This window comes from Acartia tonsa, chromosome 10 (genome assembly GCF_053477335.1).
Source record: "Acartia tonsa isolate MP-2025a chromosome 10, ASM5347733v1, whole genome shotgun sequence".
NCBI lineage: Eukaryota > Metazoa > Arthropoda > Copepoda > Calanoida > Acartiidae > Acartia > Acartia tonsa.
Genome location: NC_137269.1, coordinates 36066817 through 36084733, shown reverse-complemented (window position 1 = coordinate 36084733; position 17917 = coordinate 36066817). Strand labels below are relative to the sequence as shown.

Here is a 17917-nt window from a genome sequence, read left to right as displayed (position 1 = left end):
ACATCTCATTAACTCACTCTCTAAAGTTGTTGAGAAAGTAGTTGCATACCAACTAAGACATTATCTTGAATCAAACAACATACTAAACAAAAATCAATTTGGCTTCAGAGCCAAACATAACACAACACATGCAATGTTAAGCATGATTAGCACCCTGGAATACTTCAAAAAGAATAACAAGAAAACATCAGCAATCTTCATTGATCTCTCCAAGGCCTTCGACACAGTACAAATACCCATCTTACTAAAGAAACTTGAAAGCATTGGCATCAAAGGGAAGGAGTTAGTCTGGTTCACAAACTATCTCAAAAACCGCAAAATTAAATGTAAAGTGGGAAACTGTTACTCTGAATACTCTCGTACAACAATAGGAGTGCCACAAGGTTCAATTCTTGGCCCCATCCTATTCATAATCTACATTAATGACTTGCCTAACCATTTAAAAGAATTTATCAGCCTTTTTGCAGATGACACACTAGTTGCCCCTTCCTACAACACTGAAGAGGAACTTAAATCTAAAGCAAACTTAACCCTTAAAGATCTAAAAAATTGGTTCAGTCTTAACCCATTAGTGCCGAGCGCCACTTTTATGGGCCGATCGAGCTGTAAGTTTCAGGGAAGCTTTATAATGGTCAAAACGGAATTCGTATTTTTTTGTTTTGCTCTAGTGGCGTGCACAGGAAAGTTGCAAAAAAACCCGGTTCGGCTTGGCCATAAATACCAACCAGGCATTAACACCCGTTTTTGGTGCTTTCCCCCAGTTTTAAAACCCGGTTGACCTGTATAAACCCGGTTATTTTGACCAAAAATCGAAAAATGTAATTTTTGAACGCCAAAAGTGAGATGAACACTTTTTAGAACTTTGATACGATCCGTAATTGAAAACTACACAACCTCATGTAATCTAAAGAGCTACAAGTATAATACGAAGCGATTTATTTCAAATTTCGTGTTTAGCCGGCGATTTCGGGTAAAAAAACCCTGTTTTGTTGTTGTTGTCAAAAAAGATCTATTAGTGAAACCGGGTAATAAAAATTTCAGACTCAAAATGGAAATGCCGAACCGGGCCTATATAGGGCGTAAAAAAACGATAAAAAAATCATATAAAAAATAATAATTTAAATAAAACGAATTCACAAATAGATGTACTTGTCAATAAACATTAGATTTCACGAAAAAAATCAGCGACTTTACTATTAAAACAAAAAAGTTAGATGGGGTATTTTGAATTGTCATGATTTTCAAACTTTGTTGATCTATACCAGCAAACGGAAGTAAGCTAAACTGCCAGCTCCAGGGGGAAATGAAAGCCAGGGTAGTAGAGGGGGGATTCATACTGAGAATGATGCAATTATGAAGCCGGAAACCGGTTTTTTTTCCATTTTCTGGCACCGGGTTTTAAAACCCGGTTCGGCACTAATGGGTTAATAAACTAACCCTAAATGCCTTCAAAACAAGAATGATCACCTTCAACACTAACAAAAACATAGACCTTAAAATAGATAACATAATCATTAAAAAAGTTCACAGCAACAACCCGACAAATGAGGTAAAATCATTCAACTTCCTCGGTTTCACCATTGATGAAAAGCTAGACTTCAAATCGCATTCAAAAACTGTAATTAACAAACTTAACTCAGCCAACCACATTCTCTGGAAACTTAAAAGAATATTGCCTTTAAGGCAAAAAATCTTAATATATAACGCCTTCTTCATTCCCAATTTAACATACGGATGCGCTATCTGGGCTAACAACAAAGATATTGTAGAGACCATCAGCAAACTGCAAAAAAAGGCCATCAGATCTATAAACGGTTCAACATCTAAGAGACATAGTGAACCTTTACTAAAAAAACACAATCTTCTCAAATTTAAAGACATAATTAAAATTAACAAATTATCTATAGCACATTCAATTGTTCATAACTACGCTCCAGCTGCACTTCAGGAACACATCCAAAAGGAAATGCCTCATGAAAGATTAAGACGAAACCTACTCAACATCAAAATTGATGGCTCAAATACAAAATCCACAACCATATACACCATTCCCCAGTCCTGGAATAATCTCAACAGTGAAATAAAAGAAATTCCATCAATCTCTAAATTCAAAAAAGTAATAAAAACAAATATGCTACAAAATTACTCCAATATTGAAATATGTAGTCTCAACACTTGCAACATCTGTAAATAATTAAGATGCATACAGACTCCACTATCTAAATCCAAATTGACTAATATCCAATCAAAAGCTCACCAAAATAAAAAAATCCGGTCAACTCTGGTCCATTACCCTGCTCTACACCTTGCTCCCCTGTGCTCACTTGTTCGCTACACCCTTAAACTTATTATCATAACTGAGTTTAGTTGTAAAACCTCTACCAGTACTGACTGTACTAAAAGAGGTGTACTAATCTCTACTATCTTTGTACATTAACCTATTTCGTAACTTATTTTTAAATTATTTTATAATAACTGTATTAACGATAGTAAAAATTTTGAAATACATACATACATACATACATAGTGACATTCGAGCGTACAGCCATTCCCTATTTATAGAGTAGCTGTGCTAACAATAAAGATGTTTGGGGCACATGAGGGGGTAGGTGGTGATATTTATAAATAAAATCTACGAAGGAGGGGTCATAGGGTTGAGGGGTGGAGTGTTCGGCCCCGCCCAAGCAAAGATGAAGTGCAGTACGCTTGGTCCATTGTTTGCTCCACCCCCCCTTCCACAGTGGAAAAATTACCAAGGATAAAAAAGTTGAATTAAGAAAATAAAATCTTTATACTAAAAAGACATGAAATTATTAAACTTAAATTATTGACCACAACACATCATACTAGAGATGTTAAAATGGTACTTACTGATATTGTTTGTCGATTGACTATATTGATAATCGATTGAGTTGGTCGGTTGTTAATTTCGACTATCTCCCCCTTTTTATTATTATAAACCTTACCAGGACCTATGAGAAGCTACATTGTAAAGTAATACCATATCGGTTTAGCGGTTATCGAGATACTTCGGTTCACTCAGAAAGAGATCCTGCTACTTTGATATAATGATATAGGCTTAGGCCCTATCCTCTATAATATCTTAAACTAACCTACAAGTTAGGGTTCCCTATGCCTTTCATAGTCCATCTTCGTGATATATGTAAGGCATAGAAGTTAAGAAACCCTTGGCTAGTTTAGGAAATTTTATAGGCTTTGGCCTATTGTTCTCATAAAAGGTTAGCTTTAATATCGTTCAAAGTTAGAATTTATTGGTTACCGGGCCAATCTATCTTGATTATTTGTTTTAATTTTCTGATTTTGAAAAATTTTTCCCCTAGTACTTATGTTCGTGCACTGTTGTTCTAGTTAAATGGCGAGATGTACGTTCAGGCATTGCAGAGACTAGCGTGCCAACAAAATAAGATCAGTACAAAGCGAAGCTTCTCTCTTACTAAGAATGATTGTCCGTCTGTCATTCAAGTAACACGGATTTGAGATGCAATAATGAACTTTATTTCTAATGATTCTACATCAATAAAAGAAATCCTTTTTTTATGGGGAGAGGGTATTTTTTCTTCGGTTGTCCATATCTCCAAAAGATTTGGGGTTGGGGGGAGGGGGGAGTTGTCATACCCCTCTTTAGATAGCATACAGCTTTTTCTAGTATAATATTTAAATTCCCTGAAAATTGTGCAACGATTGCTGGTCCAGTCGTTTACAAGATCTTAGTGGAAATACGGACAGATATACATCCAATTACTTTATTGTACAAATAATTATGAAGATACTCCTGGCCTATGAGCATTTTCTCTATAGCCTTTTTTGTCTGTATATATGTCTTGCTCATATTACATCATCTCACATGCCTTTCATGGAAACAGATAATGTAATTTTTAGTGTCTTTGATATTACTTGATGCAACGAAATACTTTTTATTTTCAAATACCTTTATTTCTGATTAACAAGACATTAAAGTTACGACGAGAGAGAAAAGGGGGGGGGGAGGGACGTATGTGCCTTTTTAAAAAACCACCAAGTTATCAAAATAGGAAATGTTTTTGTGCTTTCACTTAAACCTAAGTGGACCAAATAATCTCCCCTCTCTTATTCATGATTTTGTAACAACACACGTCTAGACCCTGGAAGGAGGCCTTATTCTAAAATGCCCTATCCCTTCTAGACTTCTCTAACATTTAATTTAACATGAAATAAGATCGTTTGCTTGTGGTCCATAAGTAGCAAAGCAAAAGCATGCTCTACAACAGATATCCTTATACTAAAGTAACAGGATATTTGCCTGTCTGTGTGTTTGTATGTTTGTACCGAAGGATCCCGCTAACCGCTGAACACCGATCGGGTTCTCCTTAACAGGGTAGCTTCTCATAGGTCCCGGGAAGGTTTATAACTATTTTGGGTGAGGATACCACCACCCTCCCAAGAGAAATCACAACAAATCAAAAAAAATTTACGTCTAGAGTTTCCTACGCAACATAGCTAGATATCGTATTATTTAAAAAAAAATTAAAGTGCCACTAGAGACTTCTAGGTGCGTAGCCGCTGGTCTTCAAAATAAAGTAACAGGATGATATTTAGCTAAAATATATTATATACCTTTTTGTAAGAATCAAGTGCGTCAGTTTTGGAGGGGAAGGTGCGAAATGAAAGCGTAAAAGGCAGATAAAAGGGGAGGGTTATTTATACTTGCGTCAGAAATGTTTCCAAAATTCAGCCAAAAAAGATACTCAAGTATTTAAACAAAATTCGGTTAGGTTCAGAAATAAGCAACATGACATCTATAACTGGAGAATAATAAGAAAAAGAAAATTTGAGAAAAATGTACTAAAATTGATGCTAATAGATAAGCATAAAAATACGTTTTTTTATATAACAAAATAATTCGTGGTTAAGATTAAATAGGTAATCCTGAGCTGGATCTTTAAATCATTTTAATGGTGCGCCAAATCGGGGTGCGCCGAATTTCTGCCAATCACAGCGCGGCATTTCGTAAAATGTTGTGCTCTCATTTGGCGCACCATTGAAATGATTTAAAGATCCAGCTCTGTACAATAAGCACATTTGTAGATTTCCAATATTGAAACCCTTTTTTTATTTAGTATTATTGACGGACATAGGGACAGAGTCTGTTATAAAGAACATGCTCATTTGTCAAGTAATTCCTTGATTTAATTTTTTTTCAGGATATCTCTAAATGCAATGCAAGTAATCTCATTTCCCAAACAGGATTTTCCCTTTATTAAAATTATTGACAGACGAACTAAATAAAGAGTACAGGAAACATTTATTCAATCTTGATTGGTTGGTTCAAACTAGAATTGTCTAAACTTGTCAACCATTAATTTGATTTACAACAAAGATAATTTTGTTTATATGACATGGGGTGTACAATTGCACACACATTTATTTCCCATTGTCTTATCCCTATATAATTATACAGTGGCCTTCATAGTAATGTTACTCGAGTAGCTTTATGATTTTTATGCCGTAACGCGGCAAATTCTAACCTAACCCTAGATTTTTGCTAATTTATAAGTAAATGTTGGTTTTATTGGAACACCATTGCGTCAAGAAGGTTGGTGGTAAGATAGATAGATACATAATGGTTAAGATAGATAGATCAAGGGGTGTAGTGGCGCTCTGAGATTTTAGTAGCGTACAGGCTGTCGTGTAGCTAACAGCTGAGACGTATTTACTACACACGGGGATTCTGGAGGGACCTACCTACAGCTCCAGGTATTAATTATAATTGTAGAGTAGCACTGCTTCTCTATTTTTTCAATTTTAGCCGAGAGAGGGGGGACAATGGGTTGTTTATTATACTAGTCTCCAATGTTTTATAAAAAAAAGTTTTATTATTTGTTGGCTAAAAAACTTTGGGGACTTAAGTGAATTTTGATTAGTTGGTTTATCCCGTTGAGTTTTCAAACGTTTCAACCACTAATTTTAATCTACAGATGAGGTAATTTTGCGTATCATCATTGGGGATGTAAATAAATTCAATTTTATATCATACATAGAGTGTTCTATAAAACTTCCCTAAATTCGTTACTTTGTAATTATCTAGAGATGCTGTTGGATACACTTTTAATATATTTTTTAATTGGGTTTAAGTTTGTTTCACCCATTTTAGTTTTGTTTCATTTTAGTTCTCTATTTCCAGGGATCTAAAGGGAAAGATAATGATCGATAAATTGATGTACATCCCCAGTGATAATACATAAAATTACCCCTTCTGTAGATTAAAATTAATTGTTGAAACCTTAATGATCCAACCAATCAAAATTCACCTAATGTCTCCAAAGCTGTGAAGCCAACGAATAAGAAAACGCTAATATAAAACTTTGGGGACTAGTGTATTAAACATCCCTAATGTCCACTCCCTTCTGTCTATTTTATTTTTAAATCTTTATTTGTTTTCAATATCGAGTATGGATGGGGACTGAAATTTATACTGTACCCAAAGTAATAAAAACACATTGACTAATTCGTTGATTGGATGGTTTATATTACTGGTGTCTATTTTTTTAAAATACACAATGATTATTATCATTGGTGGTGTACATTATCTTATCGTCCATTGCCTTTGAGCACCCTGCTGACTATAATGATAAAATAATTTGATTTTCTAAAAAAATAAACATAGTTAGCTTTAATTGCTGTGCTACTTATAATCATAAATGTCCTTGTGATTTCATAAGGGCTAATATAATGAATTGGATTTACGACCCATGACCAATAAAATTGTAATATATTTTTTTAATGTGTGGGTTTTTTCATTTATAATATCATAATTAAGAAAGGGCATTTGTGACTAATGGTAGCGAAGCAATAACAAGCAGTCTTTTTTACTTTTTCAAACAAAATTACCCCTCCTGTTGATTAAAATTAACTGACACTGCTATTTTGTACTGGCCCATTAAGATTTTAAAGAGCACCCATTTTTTTTTTATATCAACATTTTTATAATACTTTTGGTACAAGTATAATTTACTAAATTGGAAACCATACTTATGCAAGCTTGTTACTGCTAAGCTACTTTTGGTAATTTTTCTTAAGAAATAGATGTATCCCAAATCAAAGCTAAAATGACATTTAATGTTTAAATTGTAAAATTCATGTAAAAGTCATTATGAATGAATTCAAATCAACAAGTTTTGGTCCGTTATCCAAGTTTTAAGCGAAGCTTTTCTATCGTTTGGGTCTGAGCGTTAAGCCGTCTGTCTTTTTAACAAGGATGAAAGTAATTAGTTGCGAAATATTTTTTATCGCCGCTACTCTACGAATCTTTACGTTCATCACACAAAGATATTTCAAAATAAACGCTTCACACTGTCATTACTTCATAATCTCTCTTCTAAATTTTCTCTCACAACTTTCAATGGTGTGCACAGGTTTATACCAGGATTTATTAATATTGAGGACTCAAAGTAAAGAGGGAAGTCAGACCCAAATTTAATTTTAAGGGATTTGCTTTGACCTAAAACAGGCAATACATGCACAGTAATGACTTACGTACAAAGTTAATTAATTGGCCGGTAATGCTACACTTTGTTTTCATAAAAAATATCTTCTAGCTTTGTTTTTTGTTACAAAATGCCATCTTAATAGCTCCACAAAAATAGACAAAAACCTGCTTAGTACCAAGATCAATTTTTCCTTGTGCATTGAAAACAATTTGTCTGACCGTTTTCGAGATAATAATATGAAAAATGCATGTATTTTTCTATTATTTTCCGCTATTATTCTATGTGAGAAAAAAACACAAAAAAGAAATTAACCTTTTTATATTTGGACCTTAAGGGTTTCTTTAAATGGCAAAGCTATTGTGTCTGGCTTTTTAGACAAAATTGAAATAAATAATAACAAGTATGACCATATCCATAATAGTAAAGTGAACATATTCAAAAATAACTATTGGCATACTAAACGGAGAGAGAGGGGACAATTGGCTGTTTATTACACTAGAGTCCAAAGTTTTATAGTAACTATGAGGACTTAGATAAAATTTGATTGGTTTGTTTATCAAGTTCAGTGTCCAAACGTTTCCACCACTAATTGTACTCTACAGTAATTTTGGGTATCATAATTGGGAAAGTACCTCAATTTATCGGTTATTGTCTTATCCCTTTCGATCCCTGCATACAACACATTTAAGTAGTTATTCTTTTTTGTAATAAAATAAAATTTTTGGGTGGATTTATAATTTACTAGCAAAAAAGTTAAAGGTTTGGATATCATGGATATCCAAGCTTTTTTTCAGTTTGGTAAAGTGAGAGGCTTTTAAAAGTTTGTGGTGGGTATTAGGTAATCTAATATGTTTTCAAAATTTGAAGTGGGTAAAATGAGGGGTAGACAACCCTCCACCCTTGGACGACAATGAAATAAACTTTTAGTTTTAATCCTTTAAATATGTATGAGAAGTTATTTAAAATTGACTTGTAGTCATCTTTAGTGTTAATAACACCAATAGATAGAAAAGATCTAACTGGTCCTAGTGCAATAACAAAGTGATGGGCAGACCTTTATTAAAAAGTAGCTCCGCTACTAATAACTAAAATTTAAATTTATAGCGTGCACAGGAATTTATCAGACGGGTGGGGGGAGGGGGTTGAATCTAGAGAAGGTGAAAAAATGGGAGAGCAGTCCATTACACCCTTCTCCCTCTTTCAAACGCCATCAAATAGAAAGATATACAAATGAATCTCAAAGTTCAAAATGTACATTTATTTAAATTTTAAATTTCACATATAAATGAATATATTTAATTAAAACTCAGGGATCTAGAGAAAGGACAGTGCACAAAAAAAAAATTTCTTCTGAATTCTAATGTATTAGTTTGATTTTAGTGCCACTGTCGTTTCATTCCATGGAAGTTAAAGAATGGATATACGTAATTATATATTTGCAGGGGAAAATTTTTCGTCAATTTAGCGTGCTAATATTGACCTCATTTATTAGTTATTGCGATCATTCAGTAGGAGGAGAGGGGATTGGGATGAAAGGGGTTGATGAGGAGTACATAGTTATTTTAGCCGGCTTCGATTGTTGCTTTATCAGAGTACATGAAAATTTGGTGCAACATTCAAGTAATAATGTATCTATTGGTTCAATCAAGTTAGAGTAATGTTTAACAATGGAATTATATAGAATTAGAATGACATAATTATCATTTAAATTACTGCCCTATGAAACTACAAGTTTATGATATATTAGGATTTTTCTTTTGCTAGGTGAAGTTACAGGGGATGGGATATAACATTAATTTCACCCTTATTTGTAATATTTATATGAAATAGATTTGGTACTATTATTACTGCAATTTTTATTAAAATATATACACTCTCTTACCAATAAACAGGTCTGATTTAACCCCAACACTAACTTTTTATATTCTTAACATTTTATTTTCATATAAAGAAATTTCTTGTTCATTTACTTTAAAAGGGATGTAATATGCTTATATAATGTGTTTAACTTCTATACTCACAAATTACATAACAATACTGCCATTGTTTTCAAAATTTATCTACAATTGTTATAAGAAAATAGAAGGACTAAGAATAGTTTTCTGAAAAGCATAGTCTATGTTTAAGAGATATATAACAATAAATTAGACAACCAAAAAATCCCTTTTTAACTATAGTGCTTATTTTTAATCAATATAAATAATGTCATAATGGCATTATCGAAAGCATTAATTGGTCGTTAAATGTTTTCCCATTTGTTCGAAGCTATTAGATACTAGACTGTTATAAATATCAGGCGATATTTCACAAAAATAGTGTGTAAATTGTATGATATTAGCGGCTACGACCATAGAATCTAGGGGCTCTGTATTCGAGGGGGCAAAGTGGCTAGAAAAATCATCCCAAGACTTTAATCTAAAAATAGAATAGCCTAAACCATCACAGGACCTTTGTGAACAGGACCACAGGACCAATAGGTATATACCCTGAAGGGTAGAATCCAATCGGTTCAGTGGTGACTTAGATCTTAAGGGACAGACGGATGGACGGACAGACGGACGGAAGGACAGACATCGTTTTACTTTGTATTATAGATATCTCGGGGAATTTAGTAACAAGAAGTTTTAAATGCCGTTAAGTACCGACATACATCAAACTTGTATATAAGCTTTGTATCAAAACTTTTATTGTTCATTAAATTCATTTAAATGAAATCTATATGTGGTTAATTTATCAACAAGAAAATATGTGCAAAGTAGCGACACAATCAAAAAACATTTATTTTAATAAAGATCTTTGAAGATAAATCACTTTTTATAAATATGGTTTTTTTTAGAGATTAAAATCAATTAAATTTTATCTGAAAAAGAACTATTGTAGAGTAGCTGCGCTTCTAAAATTAGCCATTACAATCTACATTCATGAACTTCTCTAAAAATTAAATTGGATCTAATAACAAGCGAAAGGAAATGGCAATTTAATTATTCAACTTCCATTTCTTCTTCTAATCATTTAGAGCAGAATTTTTCAGGATTAAAAAATAGTTTAGAAAGCCAAAATGTAATGGGATATTACAAAAACAATAATGACCTTGACTATATCTTTTCTGAGAGGAGGTAGGATGTAAATGTTTATAACTTATTAAGAGGGACAAAAATAATAGCTTTTTAAAAATTAATTTCTAACACTATAGAACTGTAATTATAGATATTGTATATCTTCAAAAGATAATCTATATAGGTCGCTACTTAAAGTCATATTTTTATTTTCTTTATAAGAGTTTTTAAATCTATTTATTAAGAATGAACCCCCCCCCCCCCTTAGCAATAAATAAAATAAATGACTAAGTACAAGTATAATGATGACAGGCAAATAGACCTTTTTTCCATCATTATTATTATTATATGAAATTGTATCTTTCTTTACAAATGTTGAGATGACAACTTCCATAAGAGCGAGCCTCAACAAGTCAGATAGACAAACGAACATTGATATATAAATATGTATATAATAATTAAATATCTAAAGATAAAAAATCAATGTTGATCTTTTCCAAACTTACATGAATACAAAATGCTGATGCTGTACGTATTGGTGCAAAAAAATGGGGACAATTTTTAAATTGATATGACGGGGCTGTTTATTTACGTCACAAGTGAGGGGAAAGAAAAGGGAAGGAGGAAAGAAACCCCCTAGAAAAGAGATGGGGGTATGACGTCACACGCCAAAACAATTTGAAATTTGTCCCCATTTTTTGCACCAATACGTACAGCATCAAAATGCTAAACAAGAATTCAAAGATTTGCCCATTATGTAGCTAGTGTTCAATCGTCGTTGAAATCACTATTACAAAATTAAAAAATTTGTGGCCAAAAATGTTTAAGATTAAGTTGTTTTAATTAGACCTACGGACTAACTTGTAATTCTTATAAAGTTGCCATGCTTTCAAATTATTCTTAACTATTAAAGGAATTATCATGCCAATTTTGAAATCAATTGCACGATATTTTAAAACCATAATAGTTCAGTGGGTAACGAGACCCTTCGCAATAGACAAACACTTAGATATCCTGTTACTTTTATATAAAGTTGAAATATTTTTTTTCAGATCCTGCAAATTAAAGAAAATTTAAGAAACTACCCCCAGTAACAAAAATTCTCAACCAAATCTAAAAATGGCTCTGAAATTAGGTAGGTTATTTTTTAGTAGCGCAGCTACTCTATATCTGTCCCTGTGGCTGTTTGCCTAGAGGTGTGTACTTTCCATAAACATATTCAGCATAAGAAAAAAGTTGTATGTCAAATAGCCAAACTATTTAGAATTCGCAGTTTAAAATCAACTATCATAACTGGTTTGAAATAGTAAAAATTGAACAAATCTTGAAACAAGAAAAGATATACTTTGAAAGCCAATGTTTTTAGCCATGGGCTATCAAAGATTTGCATTTTTAGACTAATTTTAAAATCAAATTTTGTTACTTTTTATTTTTTTTCTTTCTCAAAAATTTACATATTGATTTGATAATATTGCAAACACAAAATTTAATTATTTTTACCAAATTTGTGTTCGCTTTTTATTACTGTGCTAATTAAGTTACATTCTTTTAACTGGTTTGTGTGTAAGTGTGTGTGATGACTAATGAAATCACACAAATGTTCCTGTTTTCAGTGTGCGCGCTGGCAGTCTGCCTGGTATCTGTGACAGTTGGACAGCAGGCTGAACAGTATGATCCTGTTTACCTGGGCAGGTTAGTAAGATCGTGTATACCTGGGTAGGTTAGTATGATCCTGTGTACCTAGGTAGATTAGTATGATCTTGTATACCTGGGTAGATTAGTATGATCCTGTATACCTGGGTAGGTTAGTATGATCCTGTGTATCTGGGTAGGTTAGTATAATCCTGTGTACCTTTGTAGGTTAGTATGATCCTGTATACCTGGGTAGGTTGGTATATTCCTTTATACCCTGGTAGGTTAGTATAATCCTGTGTACCTTTGTAGGTTAGTATGATCCTGTATACCTGGGTAGGTTAGTATATTTCCGTATACCTGGGTATGTTAGTATGATACTGTGTACCTTTGTAGATTAGTATGATCCTGTATATATGGGCAGGTTAGTTTGATCCTGTGTACCTGGGTAGGTCAGTATGATCCTGTTTAACTGGACACATCTAATTCCATGGAGGTTGAGAACAAAGGACTTTAAATCATACTTGTACCCAAAATGTTGTATATAAGTTTTGTAATTCGTTGGCTTTAAATCTTGATTAATAAATGATGAACAATTCGTTGTAACTTAAGAAGGAACAACCTTAAGGTTTTAAATCAGTAGGACAATTTTGTTTTGTTTAGATTTGAGCAGCCAATCCACGCTGTTGCGGGCGATATCTTCATTCTGGATGAAAAGTCTATTTATATCCAGGTAGGATATCTAGATGTCTTTATATCTTACAATAATACCCTGTTTATCTAAAAGTCTTTCTAATTATATCCAATCATAAAATCTAGATTGAATGTTATCTTAAAATTTTTCCGTATACATCTAGTCAACAATTTTGATACTGGTTGGGTCTCTAGATATCTTCTGTTTAATCTAGCTACGTGTTTAGAATTTCTAGTATTTCAAGTAATTGATAATTTGATACCTAAATATCTTTATATGTATGTTTGATATCTAGATAACAATATTTTGGGGGAGTGTTGATCAATATAATTGCCATAGACCTAGCTCTGAATTAATTTTGTCTAGGATTTTTCTCATGATGGTCAGGCTCCTGATGTTTTCTTCTGGGCTGATGGGGAAATCATTCCATACATCACCAGGTTATATTTCTATCTATCTTTCTATATATTTATCTAGTTATGTATCTTTCTATCTATCTATCTATATTGCAGCACAATAAAGTTGTTTTCTTCCCATTGTTTTTTTATTTTTTTTTCTCTCTCTTCACCATTTCTTCTTAGCTTTTTTTTATTTTCTTGGAGTTTTTTTTAAACAGTAGATTTTGAAACTTTTTTGATTAATGAAGATGACATAAAATTTTCACTTTACAAGGTGTATCGATTTATAAAAGTAGTAAATTTTGAAATATTAGCATATATTTGCTGTTATTAGTGCAACATTTGAATTACGTTAGATTGAAATTTTTGGTAAAAAATATATTTTGTATTGTAAAAACATGTTTTCTGTAAAATCATAACAAAGGAAGATTTTTAAATTTTCTTTGCAAAGTGTTTGAACAACAATTTTTATGGATCACTGTGTTGTTTTTGACTATCTTTGGTAGTTAAAATCGCAGGAACAGTCTATTCTATTGAGAAGTTATGCCTAATATGGAAGTTTCATATTTGTGCTATTAGAACTAATTTAATCTAAAACTGAATGCAGAAGAAAATCCTAAATATATTATAGGAACAGGATGAGTCTTTGTACGTTTCTATGTCAGTTAAGATATCCTAAATGCATGAACCGATCGATTTAGAGAAGCTTTAAAGTCAAACTATTTTTGAAAGGGAGTTTGATGAGAAAAAAAAATCCTAAATGTGAATAATGATATGAATAATGGACATCTTAACAAAACTACATCTTTATTTTTTACATCTTTAGTAGCAGTTATAAAAATCACTCATAATATACAATATCCATAGTATAGAGTAATGGACGGACAGAAAGAACGAGTGAGTAGATGCTTTTTAAACAGAAAAATTCAAGAATTAAAATTTGTTGGTTTTTATTGAAAAGCAGATAGTTAATCATGTCCCATCTGTTGGACGGACAGACAAAGTTAGTTACAGAGTAAAAAAAGTGGTATTTTTTGGTTTGAAATGTGTTACATTTCAAAAACAATAATCACAACAATCAAACAAGATTTCCCTTTCTCCTAATTTTGATAATATAACAGAACATTAACTAGCTACTTGAGGCATACATTTTATTGTTATACTAGTGTATTAGTGTATTGCAAGAACCTGCTTCATGTTTCATTGTTGTTGGGCCATCTTGACCTTTAAAGTGAAGTGATATTGCTGTTAGCTTGCTATTGGAAGATGTTGGTGGATTTTTAATAAAGTTAGATAATAGAGGGACACCAAAGTTGTATTTGAATTTCGTGTATAATTATCTAGCGGCTTCAGCCCTAGGGATCTCGCCCCAAAAAGAAACAAAAATCAGCAAACGTAATATACAAGAGACACAAAAAAACATACATAAAAATACAATTCCTAATTAGCTTTTGGCTTTACACCTTGCTTCTTGGGGCTCCACCCCAAAAGAGTATAATAAGAGGCAAAAGTGTGGTATAGAGTAGCTTCCTTACTAAAAAATAATATATAAAGGGATGACAAACAAAAAAAAAAACAGCTTCTTTCAAAGCTTAGTGCAATGATTTCATATTTATTGCTCATTTTTCTTACTATCATTGAAATATAACAAAGAAATGTGCTTTGAAAATATTTCACTGGCATTTCATATTTGTGTAGTTAAGCTACCATATGGACTACTTTGTCCGTCTGTTTGTTTGGTTACGATAGGAAGCTTAGTTTTATCGGCTGTTATTTAAGAGATAAGGTTGATTTTTTAAAATTATTATAACTTTTAAAAAAATCTGGCTGGTATTAAGAATAGAATAATGTCATTAATTGACTGGTTTATGAGATATGTTTCTGAAAGTTTTTTCTTTCTATCCCAAAATATTTATTTTCTTCACTGATCGTTACCGTGATTTTAAAAAAATAGAATAGAATTTATCAAAACAGAATACTGTTATTTAATTGTATTAAGTAGTACGTTAAAATTTTCTAACCAATAAACCGATTAGGAGTTTGCCTTCAGATGCTTCACTTAGTTCTTGAGATGGTTTAAGCTATCTTTATGACCTCTTTCTAGAGGCGCAACCGCCAGTAAAAATTATATTTTTAAATTTTCAGAACCAACTTGGAGCCACGAACCAAATTGGAGAGATTTATTCCCAGGTAAAAAAAATATGTCTGTCCGTCTGTCCTTTCTTCCGTAATGCTGGTTTATATTCGGTTCTCTGTCCATCATTCTTATATAAAAGTAACACGATGCCCATTGTCTATTGATCTGTGTGTAACCGCTGTACTGATATGGTTCTTCTTTAAAGTAAAGCCTTATTACAGGTCGTTGGAAGGTTTCTCAAAAAAAAATTTCTACTAATAAAAATGATCTTCTTTATTTTTTTACTTTTTGTTACTATTAATAAAATCAATGTATATGTCGTACTTGTCTTGACTTTAATGGTTCTTTGTAAATGATATTTCAAATTGTTTACTTTTCAGGGAAGACGTGGTGCTGATGCTTCCTGATGGCATGACTGTCTTTGATATCAGACAGCTGAGCGTCTGGTGCAGGTACAACATAAAACATTATTAGTTAGCGGCTATGCTCCTAGAGTCATCTAAAAGCACCTTAAAGGGGAAGGGGAGTAGGATAAGTCGACCAATCGACTTAAATTTTATTTTATTGTTGGGGTGAAATTCTTGTAAGGACCATTTATAAAAGCAGGATGAATTGATAGATATAAGACGCCTTCTTCAAGATGCTTCTCTGTAAAGGCGTTAGTGAGACAAACAAACAGACAGACAGATCCTAATACTTACATATAAATACAATAACTGAGATGGGTTTTTAAAAGATGCCGCGTTTTTTTTTCGACATTTTTTACGCTATTAATAACAAGCGCGGCATTCGCGAAATCTAAACAGAGTATACAACTATTTATTTAATTATTTCGCTTTTGTTGGTACAGCCTTTTTAAATCCATTTTTGCTGCATATTAATTAATATATCTTATTAGAGCTATATTAGACATTATACAAATGGCTAAAATAATAATTTTAAAATTTTGAATTTTTAAGTTGTATACTCTGTTTAGATTTTGCGAATGCCGCGCTTGTTATTCATAGCGTAAAAAATGTCGAGAAAAAACGCGGCATCTTTTAAAAACCCATCTCTGAACAATAAAAAATTACGAAAATATAATTTTCATTTAGGGCATTTGGAATCTCCTTTGGCCACATCAACCTCCCAAAGTTTGTGTAAAGTTGCTTCTGTTATGACATTATTCAGTTTCCAATGTGTTTTTACGCTTTTATACGCAAGATTTGCGTAAATATGCGTAGATTCGCGTAAAAATGGAAACCATCATGACATTGCTGTACAACTACTAAACTCTAAATACTTTCACTTTGTTTTCTTAATTGATAAATAGAGTTGTAATAAAATAACATATAAATAATTATACAACAAATAAACTCCAGCCATTTTTTTCCCGTTGATACCAAAAAGATAATATAGAATAATTATTATAATATTACACTAGATAATTTATTATTTATTTTGTAGCAATATCTTTAAATAATAAAATTTTAAATAAATATTTGTTTTTTTTTCTTTTTAATATGCAAGATTTACTATTTATTCATACCAGGGCCATAATGAAAAGGTTGCGTGATATTATTTTTACAAATTGCTAATAAATTTATCATTAAAGTCTAATATCTATGGGGGCCAGCCATGATCAGTTTTACTTCATAAATTCTCAATAGTGTTTGTTATTTAGGAACTCAAGACGACAAATTGATGTATAACCTAACTTATGATAAACAAAATTACCCCTGTCAGTCAACTTAAAGAATGATGGTAATTTTTTTACACTCCTAGTTAGTACTAAAGTCCTTTCCGCGAACGATTGAGCATTTTTCCTAGATTTATCGAATCCATAGAAAAAACAAGCAGACAATCTTTTGAGTTTTGATTGTCCGGCGTGTATCTAGACAAACTCCATTCGGGTTAGTTTTTAGTATATAATATGAATATATATTATACTAAAGGTAGCGGCTTCGCCTCTAAAGGCATCTAAGGCAAAATGGGGTAAAAACTTTCCAATACCACAATAAGCTACAATATTGGGGAGATCCATATCGGTCCATTAGTTAGTTAGATCTTACGGTACATGTCGTCAGACATATAAACATTCTGTTACTTAAAGATAATATATCACTAATATTTGATTCATGATTTCTGTATATTTTTATCTTTCTGTGTTTGGACCGTATATGGTGTTGTATAATAAAAAAAACATAATTTGCAATTTTCCTTAAATGGATTCTGTAATACTTGCTGTAAGTAACGTTGCACCACGAATTTTAAGGGATAGCACGATGGTCAATAAATTGATATGTACTACATATTATGATGATAAAATTACCCTTTAAATCATTGGTGGAAAAGTTTAGACACTACTTTTATGTAACAATCAATCAAGATTTAGCAATAGCAATGAAACGTGTTTATTAAAAAAATGGGACAAAGCCCAAATTGTGTCAAAAATGATTTATGTGACGTAATAAAATGAGGGAGATAAGAGGAAAAATTGAAATGAAAACCCCTAAAAAAGAGATGGATAATCC

General features: G+C 32.1%; 2 protein-coding genes across 15 annotated transcripts in view; one reads left to right on the top strand and one right to left on the bottom strand.

Moving 5' to 3' along the window:
* LOC145329995 (uncharacterized) overlaps nt 1-17917 on the bottom strand; it is a 334647-nt gene that overhangs the window by 88434 nt on the left and 228296 nt on the right. The gene's annotated exons all lie outside the window — the stretch shown is intronic.
* On the top strand, nt 5623-16882 carry LOC145329990 (protein Skeletor, isoforms B/C-like). Its single transcript, XM_080174494.1, has 8 exons — nt 5623-5754; nt 11596-11678; nt 12157-12235; nt 12839-12908; nt 13236-13309; nt 15413-15457; nt 15785-15856; nt 16499-16882. The coding sequence occupies exons 2-8, from the start codon at nt 11663-11665 to the stop codon at nt 16545-16547; spliced, it is 405 nt and encodes a 134-aa protein (XP_080030620.1). The 5' UTR covers nt 5623-5754; nt 11596-11662; the 3' UTR covers nt 16548-16882.